The following is a 16,147-nucleotide window of genomic DNA, read 5'->3' on the forward strand; positions in this document are numbered from 1 at the left end:
ATAACATGATTGGGTCACATTCGCAACACAGCTTCAATCCACCTTAAATACAATCCTCACCCTAGCTCACACTCTGCGTCTCTTTCCCTCTTAAAAATGTGAATTCTCAGCCGCCCCCCCCCCCCCCCCCCTCTCCAAATAAAATATACATAGTGAAGAAAAAAATTAAAAATAATTTAATTCCAACAGATCACACCAATCCAATTCTACCGTGAGATTAGCAAATCAAGATCGTCTGATTCTCGTCTGCACGCAAGGTCTGTTTCTAAGGTATGCACCTTAGAAATGGCCAAAGGTCCATATAGATTCATTAAGTTCATTTTGGACTTTTCAAATTGGGTGGACAAGTCCACTAACTTTTGACTTAAAAGCGTAAAAGAGCATATCTAATGGAGATCCCAAAAGAATGTCAAATGTTAATCTGATGGCTGATGTGGCAATGTCAGATTTTTTGTACTCTAACCCATATGTTTTTTCTTCACAAACAATATTATATACACTAAGGGGAAGGGATGGGCTTAGCCTTGGGCTAGCCTAACCCATATGTTTTTTGTTATAAATAATATTTGTATGACCTATTTTTAAAAAGAAATCAATTAAAATAACTTTTCAAGAATTATGACCGTAGCATTAATGGGATCCACAATAAAATAGTTAAATAATTAATTGACAGCTTTTTTTCATATGTTAAATTTGACAGCAAACGACTCATATGTCAATCCACGAAGGTTAACATATCGGTTGAAGCTTCTTTCTACCTTCAAATTTGATTGTGTGACATTCCACTTAGAATTTGACATATCCTTTTGAGATGGTCTAAACATAAGTGAGGTCGTCATTTAGCATAGGTTCTTGTATAAGGAAAAACAAATGGAACGTCGTTGTTTGGCTTAGGTTCTTTTGTAAGAAGGCTATTCATCGTCTTCTTCTCTTCTCGAGTGCTGCCATATTTGTTTTTCATTGTAGTTGCCTAGGAGCTCAGAAGATATCGTTCCAATTTTTCCATAAAAACTCAGCAAGGCTGCATCCCGCCAAGCACTGTCCTGCCAGCCTAGGCTACTGCAGCCTAGCTGCCAATTGAGTTTTCCAATTTTTCTGGAGTTTTAGCCTTAATCGGAGCGGCTAACCGCTGTCTAACACCTAGGCGGCCGCCTAGGCTGATTTTTAGAACACTCATATCTATCACAGGCACGAAAGTCAACAAAAAATCAATAATTACCTTAAGAGGCATTTTTGTCATTTCACAATTTCAAAAACTAAAATACACAAAAATTAGAGATTTAACCACACGTCCAGCCATCTTTTGATTTAGAGCATAGTAAGCTTTTCGCACATGGAAACAAAACAAGAATAAATGTAGGTCGTCATCAGCTCAGTTTTATGCAGCAATCATAGCTTTGAAACGTGTGGGCTTTGCTTCTTTACAAAAGTACTGGTCGACACTTGAGATCTGCAACTTAGGCAGAACATGAAGCTTCCAAGTTTAATACCATTTCGTAACGTTTCTGTCTGCTTTTCAGTTAGCTCTCTGCCGGCTGAATTGTGACCTAACCAACCCCAACAATAGCTCTGTCACTCGATGTTAGTGCAATGGAAATTCTCCCCCGCACATTTTTATTCTTGACCGAACCGTTCACACCTGTTATCAATTATCTGTGTATGGGCATATGGGCGTCAGCCCGTGACTTGCAGTTGCAGGTGACGATCCCACTGAAAGGAGACAAGCAGTGTTATAGCTCGATTCATCCCAGTTGAACCCTCCACACCTGTTATCAATTATCTTAGGTCAGAATCAACTGGGATCTATCACCAACAGCACACTTCCGATCGCCTGAGACTTGAATCACGTCAATTACGCAACAGAGCAGACAGTTTAGATGAAACAGATGAATTAACTATAACAAATTTAAAAAATAACTTGGTTTTCATTTACCAAAAAAAACCTTCATCCTACAATCCTTCAAAATTGAATCGGATATGTTGCCTGTACGGTCCTAAACAAATCGATGAACAGCAAAATTGGTTTACATGGGAGAACAAAATTTCAGGTTAGGTTCAGTTAGGTGTTAACTGGCAGCAGCAAGACTGGCTACATGTCACGCTCTATAGCATACAAGAACTGAATCGCGGCAGAGACGCCAATACTCTTTGTAGGAGATCAGCATCCACGGAAATTTTGGAAGATCAGTTCCAATTGAAGATGGAATCCTGGAATCAATTTATTAAAAATTTAAAATTAAAACACCATGAAAACGATCAAATTTGAATTCAATTTTCAACTCACCGTCTGCCAGTGAGGACTCCATAAGCTGCAGTGGCAACCAATGTCCGAGGTTTCCCAGAAAGAACCTTCTTGTAGTGAGGCATGACTATTTGCCCTGGTATATATATTCCATCAATATAGTTACGAGAAAAGCCAAGCCCGAGTAATTAACATGTGAAACTTTCAGACTTAATATACAGCAAACTACAGAAATATCACTAATGCACTAAACAAAGATCAAGCTCTCACCTACAGTCAAGAAGTTACTATGAAGAAATGAAACCACCACAGATGATTTTTCTCCGGTGAGGCCCTTTCCGGGCTGCAGTTTCTCTGACGGTGAATTAATATCCCTAGGAGAATCAATTCCACCACTCCAAACAGATACAATTTCAAACCATATCCCTGATGGAAATCTTCTCGGCCTCACCAACCAAAGGAAAATTTTGATATATGGTGTGGCATGAATGAAAGATATAGTGACTTCAATCAGTATACACATAAGGCTGATAGTTGTGTTCATAATGGTAAAAAAGATGTAAAAAACAGAAGTTGTCGGTAATAGAAGTAGGAGTGGTGTGAACAGAAGAGATCCAACGATGTGTTGCTTGACAGTGTAGTCATAGCTATCTAATCTCTGACGAAGAGGATTCCACTTTCGGCCCCTGAAAAACATCCAGTAAGTACATGAGCACCTAGATGTAGTAAAACAGCAAAACAATTACTGATAAAGGACATATTTTACTTATACCTTAGCTATATACAATTGAAATTCTAAATTTATAATTGAATTTTGGCCAGGTGCGCGATAAAAAGGGAGCTTTTCTCAGAACACATACAGACATTATTACATACATATATGAGTATATCAACAGATAAATAGATATAAAAAGCACAGCAATCTCTTCTAGAAACAGGATGTTACGCATACTTTATAATAAAGGGAAACATACACAACGTTAGTGGATCCAAATATTTAACATTTTAGCTTACACGAACATGACTCTGCTACGGGAACCAAGAGGTGATATTAATAAAGTGACTGCAGTTTTGAGTGCACGCTAGTTGTTAGGTCGATATGTTGTAATAAAGTGCGAACAGAGTAAAGCGCCTAAATGCAATGCACTTGAAAGTAACATGCTGTCGGACTGATGCAAGAGATAGTACTGTGGTAAAATTTGACTGCATACATAAAAACATATATTATGCTTCAAAGCACAATTGTTACGGGGTTTCCAAGGCATTCTTATTGCAGATGGCAGCTGCATATATGGAAAATCTAATACTACCGTACAATCAAATCCGCATATAAAAGCACAGTAGCAACTAGCTAGACAAATAAAAAGGTCAAGGTTAAACCAACGAGTAAAGTTCCATAACGACAGTAATCAGGAACAGAGGTGCCTCTTTATTGGAAGGTTGGCTAATAGCAGAAACAGGTCAAGTCACACTTTCCTTGTAGTTTAGCCTGCTTTCCACATAAATCCCTGTGCTTCTAAATCTTTTCAATTTCATGCCTATCCCTTTGCTACATTTGCAAATTGAGGACAAAACGGCTGCATCTAATAAATTAACGGAGTGGTGATGTGGCAAGGAGGTAGATGTCTCTAAACATACGTATCATATAATTTTCACGTTGCCAGACTGATCTACATTTAGTCCTGGATTGCAAATGTAATCAAAATACCAGTGTTCAATTAAAACATATTTCAAGTACAGGGAATTGCAAAATGAGCAAAACTGCAGGAACTACAAGTGTAATTTGACTGAAGAACTATGTATTAAAGACCTACAAGTCCAAGCAGCAGGTCCTCAATAAGCATATGACATGTCTTAAGGGATAGAAAATAGGTTGGTTAGAAAAATGACCCTATCGCATGTATACAATAACCAAAAAAAGTAAAAACGGCCTGCATTTTGTTACTGCAGCTGGTGTCGTGTGAAGTTTTAAAAACTGAAAAAGGAAGAACAAGACATCACAAAATAATACCTGAAAAGGCGCCACAGAGCTGCTAATGCCTGTATCTGAGTTGAATATAAAAGCGATATCAACCAATGAAGAGTAGACACATGCAACGTTGCTAGTGCAATCAAGTCGATTATCAAAGAAGCAGGTATAGTGACCCCAAAAATGATTCCTGATATGGCAAGTCCTCTAATGAAATAAAGAAAGTGGGACACCAAAAAGATCCAAATGGTAGACCAAATCTGGATAGCAGTTAAAGAAATCATCCCAAGAACTTCTGCCAATTCATTGTTTAACTTAAAACCTGCAGGTACCCCCATCAACCACACACAGCCTGAGCGCAATAACTCATTTGTAATGTCACTGGAAAATTTTAATATCCATATGCAAGCAGATTCTGCATGATACAACAGTACCAAACCAAACAAGTTTCCCAGAAGTACATCAACAGCTAAACTTGACCACATGGAATGCTTATGCAATGCAGCTTTCTCCGCGTATTCCACACTTGATAGTGACCTTTCAAATCCAGAATAAGGTGATGAAATAATTGCAGTTTATTCAGGAAAGAAATAAGAGGAGCCTACTACCACAACAACAACAAAGTCTTATCCTACTAAGTGAAGTTAGCTATATGAATCCTAGAAAACCACCGCGCTTAGTTTTGCGCCAAGTCATCCTTTAGCTCCATGTCTTTTCTTAAGTCATGGCGATGGAACTACCAGAAAGAAAGAAAGAAATGGCGACGGAACACAAGAATGGTGATGAAAAAATACGAAACAAACTCTTCAGTAAATGTCTATTGGATATAAAAGGTTACATGTAACACAAGAGAAGTTGAAAGGGTTATTGTCAATGCAGTAAAGTAGTTGATGGAAGAGATCAGGTAAACGGGTCAATCATGGTCTTAAACAAACCTAAATTTCAGCCAACAAAGTACAGATAAAAAACCCATTATCAGTCAGACAACTCCACAGGATTCAAAACATATTCCATATTTGCAGTTAAAATTTTCGTCTTACCTCATTCCATTATATTGAAGAAAGATTGGCCAATACAAGATCTGAGAACCACGGATTCTGATATTTATCCTTGAGCTGCTGAATACCTTTACTAATATAAGGTTTATCCATGAGTCTGATGCATAATTCAGAAGGCTATAGAGAAACTGAAGAACGACATAGAATAAAGTGGATATTGAAGCCACAGACATGGCGAATAGTTGCCATGCGAAGCCCAGAAACCTGAAAAGCCACAGAATGGGCATTTAAATACTGCAGATAATGCCGGGCATAAAAAGGAAAAGTAGTTGAGAGGCTGAATGTGTGAATAGATACATGTAAACAGTAGAAAAGCACACAAAAGACGTCTTGGGACCTATGCATTTTTCAAAAACAATTTCAGCAGTAGCGGAGCTATTAATTGCCAGAATGACTGTATCCTGCATTTAAAGAATATAAATAGCATATCAGTGTATTAACAAAGAAAAGTCCTAATCTACAAAAGAATTCTTACAATACTCTTACCAAATCAAGGAGTGGTTGCTTTTGGTGAAGTTCATCAACCCATTTAGGTTTTCTCATAGGCGCACTCACTTGCTCAAATGAATTCCAAGGATGTAATGAGAAATGGTGGGCACCATAGGTAGGAGTCTCATATAATATTAGCTAAATTTGATCAAATCAAAAACAGGATATTAATCACCAAAAAATAAACATGATGATCAACTATAAAAGATAACAGTTAAATTACGTCCGACACATGCCATTGAAGCATTCACGACTTACATACGTGGACATCACATCGAGACACGAACTTCCCATTCCAGTGAACGTGATGCAGTTTAGGAATCCAAGTAATGTCCTTTCCAATATGTTCTTGAGGATCACATAACATCCGAATCCAATAACCATTTCCCTCGAAATTTTCCCTACATTGTCCTACTGATCCACTGAGCTTGTGGCACCCACAAGAAGAAAGAGATTGATCTTCTTCTATTTGGTCCTCAAAAATTTGACCCAATACACACATCATAGACTTATCCTGAAGCAACACAGGCATCCTTCCATTCGTGTCGCGAAGAATTCCCTGAAAACAATATATGATTTTAATGTACCAATTTCCCAAACCCTACAAAATAAGCAAAAATTCATTGCATCCCAAAATTCAATCAACAAAGAAGCAGATTGAAACCAAGCCACATAAATTGCAGATATAAATTATCGAAATCTGATTAGCATTGATTATTTGAAGACGTTTATGTACCTGGAGGGTTGATTGGATACCAGAAAGCGCAAGCTCATTGCAGGCGAAAGCGACGACGACGTCGAGAGAAGACGGAGAGGAAGAAACGAACCAACCAAGCAAGAAATTGGAGGATGATGACGATGGTTTCCTCAATGAGAGTTGCTTTGGCCACCAAACCCTACATCTCCTTCCCATCATCGTTGTGAATATGGTTGCTGATTACTGGGAGAATAGGAGACAACACAGGGATCTGGCTGGAGATGAAGACGAAGTGACCAAGAAGCTGTATTTCAAATTTTGATCTAAAAATAATAAAAACACAAAACAAAATTAGAGGTAACTTTTTTTGGTAAAATAATAAAAACACAAAGCAAAAGTAGAGGTAATTTCTTTTGTTTTTTGTTTTTTGTTTTTTGTTTTTTGTTTTTCATTTTTCATTTGAGAATGCTTGTCCACAGGAAAAAAAAAATGGTTGTTTGGAAATATTTTTAAAATGATTGAATTGAAATTACTTTTTGTGAAAGCATTTTTTAGGTTTTACTTGCATTTTTACTAAGTATTGATTCCAAAAAAATTTCTATGAAAATGTTTTCAGTTATTTCAAAAGCACTCTCAAACACACTCGTAATTACTCACAAGTGCTTCTAGTAAAACTTGTAAAAGTATTTTCATTATAATCACGTTGAAGTCCTATTAAAAATTCAAGTGCATCTAACAAGTATTTTGATAACCCTGAAATGCTTATAACTTTGTTTTAGTCAGTCATTTAATACTACGATCTAAATTATTTACCTGTTAATGTAAATACATTGTTTTATTTCAATAAAGAAAAAGTTTTGTTAAACTAAATTAGGCTTAAGTATAAAGTGTCCTTTGTTATGTGGTATTGTGCTCTCTCATTTGTATCCAGTTTTGAGTTCCTTTCTGGATAGTTCAGATTAATCTAAACTATATATTAATATAATCCTCTTTGTCAATCAAGAGAGGGTAAAAAGATTATTTAATCTTTTATCACAACAGCAAAAATTAAGGGCAGTAATGTAATTTCACAAAACAAAATTTTGCTAATTTTTTGTTTAAGCATCACTTATAAGTGATTTTAACATCTTTATTTAAAAAAAATTAAAAAATAAACTTCTCTCTCTCCCCACTCTTACGTTCTCTCTCACTCTCTTCCTCTCTTCTTCAATTTTAAAAACAAAAACAAAAAATTTCACACACTTTGTGTGGGCATATATTAGTTTGATGTAAAAAAAACACAAATCTCCATGAGTTATCCTTTTTCATATTTTGTTACTTTTAAGCTTCTTATTATATTTTTAAATTTATTTCGCCAATCCTTAACGTAAATATATTGTATAAAAAAATTCTCACTTTATTACACCTAGCTGCAATATTATACATATTAAAAGCCGATTGAGCCGGGCACAGTTCAGCAATAGTGAAAAGGCAGAAATGTCCTTGATTTGTTTGGGGTTTTGGCTCTGCTGACTTGGTTTTCTACAGTTGAATGTCATTTTTGCCCCCACTAGGTGGGTTGTTTTCAACTGGCTGAAATGCCCTTCGCCTTTTTTATGGTTTATGATTGTGTCATGTGTTACAGGGAGAAGGTGAGAATTGACTGTGCCACGTATTGGTCATCGTGTTGTGTTCTTTTTGGGCTTTATTTTGGTTCCTTTTCATTTTGCTTGCTTTCTTATTCCCGTTCCCACTTCTCTGTCGCTCTCCGTTTGTTTTTCCTTTTGTTCTCTATTGTCTACTTCCCTTTGCCGCACTTTTGTGTTTTCATCTTCTCAACCATGCTTTTCTTGCTTCACAGCTATTTCCTTCGTCAGACAACTCTATGGTATGTGATTTTCTTTGCATTTTTATCTTCGTTTGTAGATTTTTGTGCTAGTTTGCAAAACGAGTATTTTTTCTGTTGTGTTTAGAGAGATCTAGACTTTGTTGGTTTTTTGGTTCGTGGTTTAAATTTTTTGATGTTTGTTTGGGTAATTTTTGCGTTTTAAGCTCTAGGCGGAGTCGCTGCCTATGGGGAGAGAGGTCTCGATTTCAGTTTTTGAACCAGGGGAGAAAATGGAAAATTTAGATAGGGGTTTGTCAAAAATTGAGAAATCAAAAAGGCTTTCAGGGGTTTCAGGTTGTATTTCTTAATGACCATGTCTTGTACTCATAATCAGCAACATCATCCATGGCTGCTTGCTAGAGGTTTTCAAATAGTTGGGGCGAGATAGAGAGTTTAATTATTTTGTTAGGGGGTCACAGGAAGATGAGAGACTAAACTAGGAAGAGAGAGAAACGATTTTTGTGTTTTTGTGTTTGATTGTCTAAATTGAGAAATCAAAGAGGCTTTTAGGGGTTTTAGGTCATATTTCTTAGTGACCATGTCTTTTACTCATAATCGGCAACATTTTCCATGGCTGATTGCTAGAGGTATTCAGAAAGTTAGAGAGACAGAAAGACAGAGAGAGAGACTTTGGTTATTCTGTTATGCTCTCTTAATTTTATTATGTAATTTGCTTCTATGATACGATGATCTCTTAACTTGCTTTTGCAGATCTTCTTTGGTTCCTATGCTAGCTCTGTGTGTCTCCCATATCCAAATAATTTAGTTGAAAATCATTAATGCACATGGAAATCTGAAGGGGTTTTGTTCTTTGGATGGGTTTAAAATGTTTGTTGGTGATTGGTTGTATTGTTGTCAAATATTTGTTGGATAGTTTGCAATGGAGAAACTAGTTGACTTAGAGAAACTGCATACACATGGAACTTTGAAAGAGTTTAGGTCTTTCGATTGGTTTAAACTACTTTCTTGACAATCAAGAGTACTGTGGGGAACTTTTTGTGTTCCGTTGAACAATTTTTGTCATATTTTATCAATGTAAATGACAATATTTATTAACATTTTTTGCATGTAAATAACCCAACATTTCGTAATCTTTTGCATGTAAGTATTGTTGTTGATGTTAAAACCAAGGTATCCCATTGTTTTCATGAAAATTGTTTGTTATTTGCCGGTGTGATTCGAGGGATCTACAATCCACCTATGTGTTTTGTGTTGTATATTGCATTTGAAGGTGTTCAATTTCTTCAATTCTTATGTAGCTATTGAATAGGTGCCATCTGCATCTTTTGTTTGAATTTTTTTCCACTTTTTTTACATCGTTTGCTTTAAATTTTTCCCTTTTTTGGCCATCATGTTAGCTGTTTTGGTTATGTGTTTAGGTTGTTATTTTCTATTTGTAGCTTCTGGAGTCGTTTATAACTTTTATTGTTTTTTTTTTTCTGTGGTTTTATGGGAATTTCTAGTGTGTCGTTACAATTTCTTCTTCATAGGATAAATGGAGAACATCTGTCCAACTCCTATTGATTAATTAAGACCATACACAAAGGCAAACAAAATCAAAGTTCGGATATGCAGAATTTGGAAATCGACGATTCTAAGAACTGTTTAGAAGTACACTGCCCTGCATTGTATATTGGTTGATGAAGCAGTGAGAAATAATTGTTTGATTAGTTTAATCAAAAGTACAGACAATGACAATTAACTGAGCAAATAATGTTCGTGTTGGGATAGTTTTTTACATGTCTCATGATTAAATTAGTTGTCTTATGGTTAGCGAAATGTGTGCATTGACCGTCTGTTTTCTCTCTTTGTTTTTTTTTTTTCTCAGTTTTTCGGCTTCTTCGCTTATGTTTAACAAGTGGTGTTTTTTCTCTCAAATTTTTGTACAGCCTTGGATTTTTCTTTCCATCTTGCTTGAAATAATTTAATTGTTTTGTTTCGTTGTGGTAACAATTTAATTGATACAATGTGAAGCAACATGCAGTGGAGGGATATACATTTGTGGCTTCCAAAATTGAAGTAGGTGGATGCTATGAAATAATTGATTTTCGGACTATAAGAATTAGGGGATAATACAGGGTAGTGCTACATGAAACCCAGGTTTTGTTCAGCTCGAAAACAGTATTTCAAAAAGTAGTGACTGTATTCCCGCATATCCTTCGCCAACGATTTTTTCTGCAAGATTATAACACATTGTACCCTCGCTTGAACAGGGTAGACATTTTCACAGGTACTGTTAATATGTATGTGCATGTGCATGGGTTAAAGTGTGTTTATATTTGTTTTCCAAAATGGTCTTTTAACGATCTACCTCAATTCATGTTTTAAATAATAAGATGTCATTAGTCCTATAAACGTTATACAACATCTCGAACCCAAACAGATTAATCAGAGGATTGCACACAAGTGTGATGTCCGTATTGAAAATATAAGGTTATTTTCTGTTTCGTATGGATGTTGTCTGTAGTTGTTTTCAATATATGTCAATTTGCTGCAAAAAAGTGATGAATTTATTTGTCGTTCCCTTTGTCAACATGAAAGAACAACTGATGGTCACATTGTGGGCAGACGTTGAAGAAGAGTTTTCTTCTTTGTCAACAGATGCGTTTTCTTTGCTAGTTGTTGTTGTTTTCACAAGTCTGAAAATGAAGCTCTACTTGGGTATTTTGTTTTCTTAAAAACTTATTTTTCACAGTTTATTTTCATATGTGCAAATGTTGTTTCGTTTAAATTCTTTGAATGTAATATCGTTTTGCAATTTTATTATCTGTCTTTGATCTGATTTGTCATTACATATTTTCCTTCTTCTTTGTTAATTAATTTACAAGTATCTTAATATATCAGTCATTACTGACTTGTGCTAATCACTTTCTTACTTTTTTTTCTATTTTATTCAACCATGTCTGTTAAGTAGATATCAGGATTGGTTTTTCATTAACAGTTAGAAAACAATGAATATTGTGTTAGGAATGAGTTAGTTGGTCTGAAATGCACCACATCATAAAGTTCATTATGCCACTATTTTGTGAAAACTTTTTAAACAATTGAGTATTTGCATATTATCAATTATCTCTATTGTGTATTTTTTGTCACAAAATGTAATCAACCACCTTTATTAATATTTTCTCTTTGTTTTCTACACTATCATTCTAATGTGCAGATAAGATTGTTTTGAACAGTACTAGTCGTCCCTTTTTTTTATTGATCCAGACATCCCCGAAGTGAATGCGTAGAAGTCAATGTGAGTTTATTTCTCATTGTTAAAACAAAAAAACGCTGTTGGTTATTTTTGTAAGGAATGGTTTTTTTTTTTTTAATTGTTAAACTCATTAAATGTTTTGATGCCTACAGGTTTTTTGATTGCAAAGAACCTTTGAAAGTGCTCCCCCCTTTCAAAAGAAGCAAATGAAGCTACAATTTTGCAAACTGCTAGAAGGGTTACGATTGATGAATTGGCGTTTTTGGATCCGTAGTTGCACAAGGTATCAAAATCTCACGATTCAAGTTTACCATTTTCAGCAAAACTAATTATGTTGTTGTTCTGACTGTTACAAATGTATTAAAAAAACATGTTACAGGAGATACATTTCTGTGCGAAGCATCTATTAAGCGTTTTGACATGCACTTTGATTGGTGGTACAGTGCTTGCCCAAACTATGTAAAACAGATGCACAATGATTTAACCACTGGCCAACTTATTTGCCAAAAGCATCCCAACTAGATGAAGAGAATGGTACCTTTTTTTTTACTGCTAATTCATCGTAGTTTGGCCGTCTAAAAAGGTACCAATCTCTTTGTCTCATTGAGAAGTATGATTTTTGTTTTGAATCACTTGATTTCGTTAAGTATTGAAGAAGTTATGAACGTTTAAAGTTTACCGAGTTCTCGGCGAGTTTTCCAGTTTTCCCGCGGACCAGTCACATTTCATACTATTTTTCAGCCATCTTTGGCAACCATTGAGCTTCCAAATAGGTATAATCTTATTATACACTTTGCTATCTCCATTTTGATGTATTATGGATTGAATTTGGTTAAGAAACGATTGAGTTACGAAGTTTTGAAATTGCCCAAACTTCCAGCCAAGAGCTCCTGGACACTTAACCGAGTTTTTAACGGAATGACCAAAACGATGGATGGTGGACAATCTCAGAGACCACTTCTATTTATTTGAAATCTCAAAGACCAAAGTGATGTGTTATGCAAATCTCAGGGACTATTTTGGCTATTTAGTCTATTTGGTTACTTACGATTGTTATATTACATGTGTGTAATTTATTTTCATTCTACTTTTTTACGTATTGAGTCAATCTCATTCTCAAAGATGAAACAAATGAATGCTTTAATAATTCGGTAAATGTGGCTAGAAACTTTTTGGCAAGCCCTACAAACACCTGGTAATGAATACTGGTGAGCAATGACAACTACCAAACGAGTTTCTCAGGCTTATTGGACAAAAGAAGATTTTTCACCCGCGATTTGGCAACATGAGGAATACTTTTAATTCAAACGATGTGCTCATTCACAATGTGACTGAGGATATGGCTATGCAACCAATGACTCCGCAGCCTTTGTCAAGAGAAATCACAGTGTCCTCCACCGTTGTTTCATCTTCTACTTCAACAGCTAAAACCACTGAGCAATCATATAAACAGAAGAGGGAATCGATTAGGAGAGCTCTTTTCACCGCCGATGAACAAAGGTTTATATTTGTTTTCCAAAATGGTCTTTTAACGATCTGCCTTTATTTATGTTTTAAATAATTAGATGTCATTGGTCGTATAAGCGCTATACAATCTCTCGAACCCAAACAGATTAATCAAAGGATTTCATACAAGTGTGATGTCCGTATTGAAATATAAGGTTATTTTTTGTTTCGTATGGATGTTGTCTACAGTTGTTTTCAATATTTGTTAATTTGCTGCTATAAAAAAAGTGATGAATTTATTTGTTGTTCCCCTTGTCAACTAGGAAAGAACAATTGATGGTCACGTTGTGGGCAGATGTTGGAGAAGAGTTTTCTTCTTTGTCAACAAACGCGTTTTCTTTGCCAATTGTTGTTTTCACAAGTCTGAAAATGAAGCTCTATTTGGGTATTTTGTTTTCTTAAAAACTTATTTTTCATTGTTTATTTTCATCTGTGCAAATGTTGTTTCGTTTAAATTCTTTGAATGTAATATCGTTCTGCAATTTTATTATCTGTCTTTGGTCTGATTTGTCATTATATGTTTTCCTTCTTCTTTGTCAATTAATTTACAAGTATCTTAACATATCAGTCATTACTAATTGGTGCTAATCACTTTCTTACTTTCTTCTCTTTTTTATTCAACCATGTTTGTTAAGTAGATATTAGGATTGGTTTTTCATTAACGGTTAGAAAACAATGAATATTGTGTTAGGAATGAGTTAGTTGGTTTGAAATGCACCACATCTTAAAGTTCATTGTCCCACCATTTTGTGAAAACTTTTTAAACAATTGAGTATTTGTGTATTATCGATTATCTCTATTGTATAGTTTTTGTCACAAAATGTAATCAGCTACCTTTATTAATATTTTTCTCTTTGTTTTCTACATTATCATTCCAATGTGCAGATAAGATCGTTTTGAACAATACTGGTTCGTCCCTTTTTTTATTGATCCAGTCATCCCCGAAGTGAATGCGTATAAGTCAATGTGAGTGTATTTCTCATTGTTAAAACAAAAAACCGCTCTGTTGGTTATTTTTGTAAAGAATGGCTTTTTTTTTTTTTTTAAATTGTAAACTCATTAAATGTTCTGATGCCTACAAGTTTTTTTATTGCAAAGAACCTTTGAAAGTGCTCCCCCCTTTCAAAAGAAGCAAATGAAGCTGCAATTTTGCAAACTGCTAGAAGGGTTACGATTGATGAATTGGCGTTTTTGGATCTGGAGTTGCACAAGGTATCAAAATTTAACAATTCAAGTTTAACATTTTCAGCAGAACTAATTATGTTGTTGTTCTTACTGTTACAAATGTGTTAAAAAAAACATATTACAGGATGACGCATTTCTGTGCAAAGCATCTATTAAGCGTTTTGACATGCGCTTTGATTGGTGGTACAGTGCTTTCCCAAACTATGTAAAACATATGCACAATGATTTAACCACTGGCCAATTCATTTGCCAAAAGCATTCCAACCAGATTCCAACACTTTGGTAATGTTACATTAAATATTTAAACTGAAGCTAACAAAAAATTTGCTCTTTCTTACTGTCGTGTAGTTTGTTGTCGTTAACCAATTGGAATAAATAAATACAGACAAGATTATTGACATCCAGTACGGAATATACAAATTTAGTTTGATGCTTTATATAATCACACTTTACAAAATTTATAATTCTGGATTGCCAACCATTTGAACAATGGATGTACATAATGGTTCATAAACATGTTGTTTGAAAAATTATTTTTGTTATCATTGTCTTCTCTCTGTTTTTTTTTTTTCTAATCCCACTTAAGTCATATAAACTTAAATCTTATAGTTTTTTTTTTTCTACCGTGGCAAAGCCTTTTTTTGCCCTATTTGTTTCCTTTTTCTTTCTCTTTTTTCTTATATTTGGTTGGCTAAATAGCCAAAATGGTCCCTGAGATTTGCATAACACATCACTTTGGTCCCTGAGATTTCAAATCAATAGAAGTGATCCCTGAGATTGTCCACCATCCATCGTTTTGGTCATTCCATTAAAAACTCCGTTAAGTATCCCGGAGCTCTTGGCCGGAAGTTTGGGCAATTTTCAAAGCTTCGTAACTCAATCGTTTCTTAACCAAATTCAGCCCATAATATATCAAAATGAAGATAGGAAAGTGTAGAATAATATTATACCTATTTGGAAGCCCATTGGTTGCTGAAGATGGCCGAAAAATAGCCTCAAATTTGACTGGTCTGAGGAAAACTGGAAAACTCGTCGGAAACTGGGCAAACTTTAAACGTTCAGAACTTCTTCAATACTCAACGAAATTAAGTGATTCAAAAATGAAAATTATACTTCTCGATGAGACGAAGAGAATGGTACATTTTTTTTTTTACTGCTAATTCACCGTGGTTTGGCTGGAAAACGGCTCGAAAGTGGCTAACTCGAGACCAAGATGGCCACTTTCGAACCGTTTTCCAGCCAAACCACGACGATTTAGTGTCAAAAAAGATACCATTCTCTTCTTCTCGTTGAGAAGTATGATTTTTATTTTTGAATCACTTGATTTCGTTGAGTATTGAAGAAGTTATAAACGTTTAAAATTTACCCACTTCTCAGCGAGTTTTCCAATTTTCCCGCGAACCAGTCACATTTCATGCTATTTTCTGGCCATCTCCAGCAACCATTGAGCTTCCAAATGGTATAATCTTGTTCTACACTTTCCTATCTTCATTTTGATATATTATAGGTCGAATTTGGTTAAGAAACGATTGAGTTACAAAGCTTTGAAAATTGCCCAAACTTCCGATCAAGAGCTCTGGGACACTTAACGGAAGAACCAAAATGATGGATGGTGGACAATCTCAGGGACCACTTATATTGATTTGAAATCTTAGGGACCAAAGTGATGTATTATGCAAATCTTAGGAACCATTTTGGTTATTTAGCCTATTTGGTTACATATGATTGTTATATTACTACATGTGTGTAATTTATTTTCATTCTACTTTTTTACGTATTGAGTCAATCTCATTCTTGAAGATGAAACAAATGAAATGAATGCTTTAATAATTCGGTAAATGTGACAAGAAACTTTTTGGCATGTCCTGCAAATACATGGTAATGAATCAGCAGTTGATGGAGCAATGACAACTACCAAACGAGTTTCTCAGGCTT

At 35.1% G+C, this 16,147-nt stretch overlaps 1 protein-coding gene across 2 annotated transcripts; it reads right to left on the minus strand.

The window, feature by feature from the left end:
* Positions 1-1,905: 1,905 nt before the first annotated feature.
* On the minus strand, positions 1,906-6,790 carry LOC137713091 (N-acetylglucosaminyl-phosphatidylinositol biosynthetic protein gpi1). Of its 2 annotated transcripts, none has more exons than XM_068452344.2 (9): positions 6,495-6,790; positions 6,021-6,317; positions 5,756-5,896; positions 5,567-5,670; positions 5,252-5,473; positions 4,254-4,748; positions 2,513-2,928; positions 2,285-2,378; positions 1,906-2,208 (listed from the first exon to the last, which is right to left on the minus strand). In XM_068452344.2, exons 1-9 carry the CDS (start codon positions 6,672-6,674, stop codon positions 2,097-2,099), a joined length of 2,061 nt encoding a protein of 686 aa, XP_068308445.2. In that variant the 5' UTR covers positions 6,675-6,790; the 3' UTR covers positions 1,906-2,096. The 2 variants fall into 2 exon arrangements, with proteins under 2 accessions (XP_068308445.2, XP_068308446.2); XM_068452345.2 differs by having other exon boundaries at positions 6,017-6,317; positions 6,495-6,780.
* Between the last annotated feature and the right edge of the window lie 9,357 nt (positions 6,791-16,147).

This window comes from Pyrus communis, chromosome 14, assembly GCF_041283825.1.
Source record: "Pyrus communis isolate YQ-2024b chromosome 14, ASM4128382v1, whole genome shotgun sequence".
NCBI lineage: Eukaryota > Viridiplantae > Streptophyta > Magnoliopsida > Rosales > Rosaceae > Pyrus > Pyrus communis.

What these genes read in the sequence shown, in the direction of transcription:
- LOC137713091 (XM_068452344.2), bottom strand. Translation starts at nt 6,674, where the DNA reads ATGATGGGAAGGAGATGTAGGGTTTGGTGGCCAAAGCAACTCTCATTG. An exon ending in GTATCCAATCAACCCTCCAG is followed by an intron (nt 6,318 to 6,494) that starts GTACATAAACGT and finishes TATTGTTTTCAG; the next exon opens with GGAATTCTTCGCGACACGAA. An exon ending in AGCAACCACTCCTTGATTTG is followed by an intron (nt 5,671 to 5,755) that starts GTAAGAGTATTG and finishes CTTTAAATGCAG; the next exon opens with GATACAGTCATTCTGGCAAT.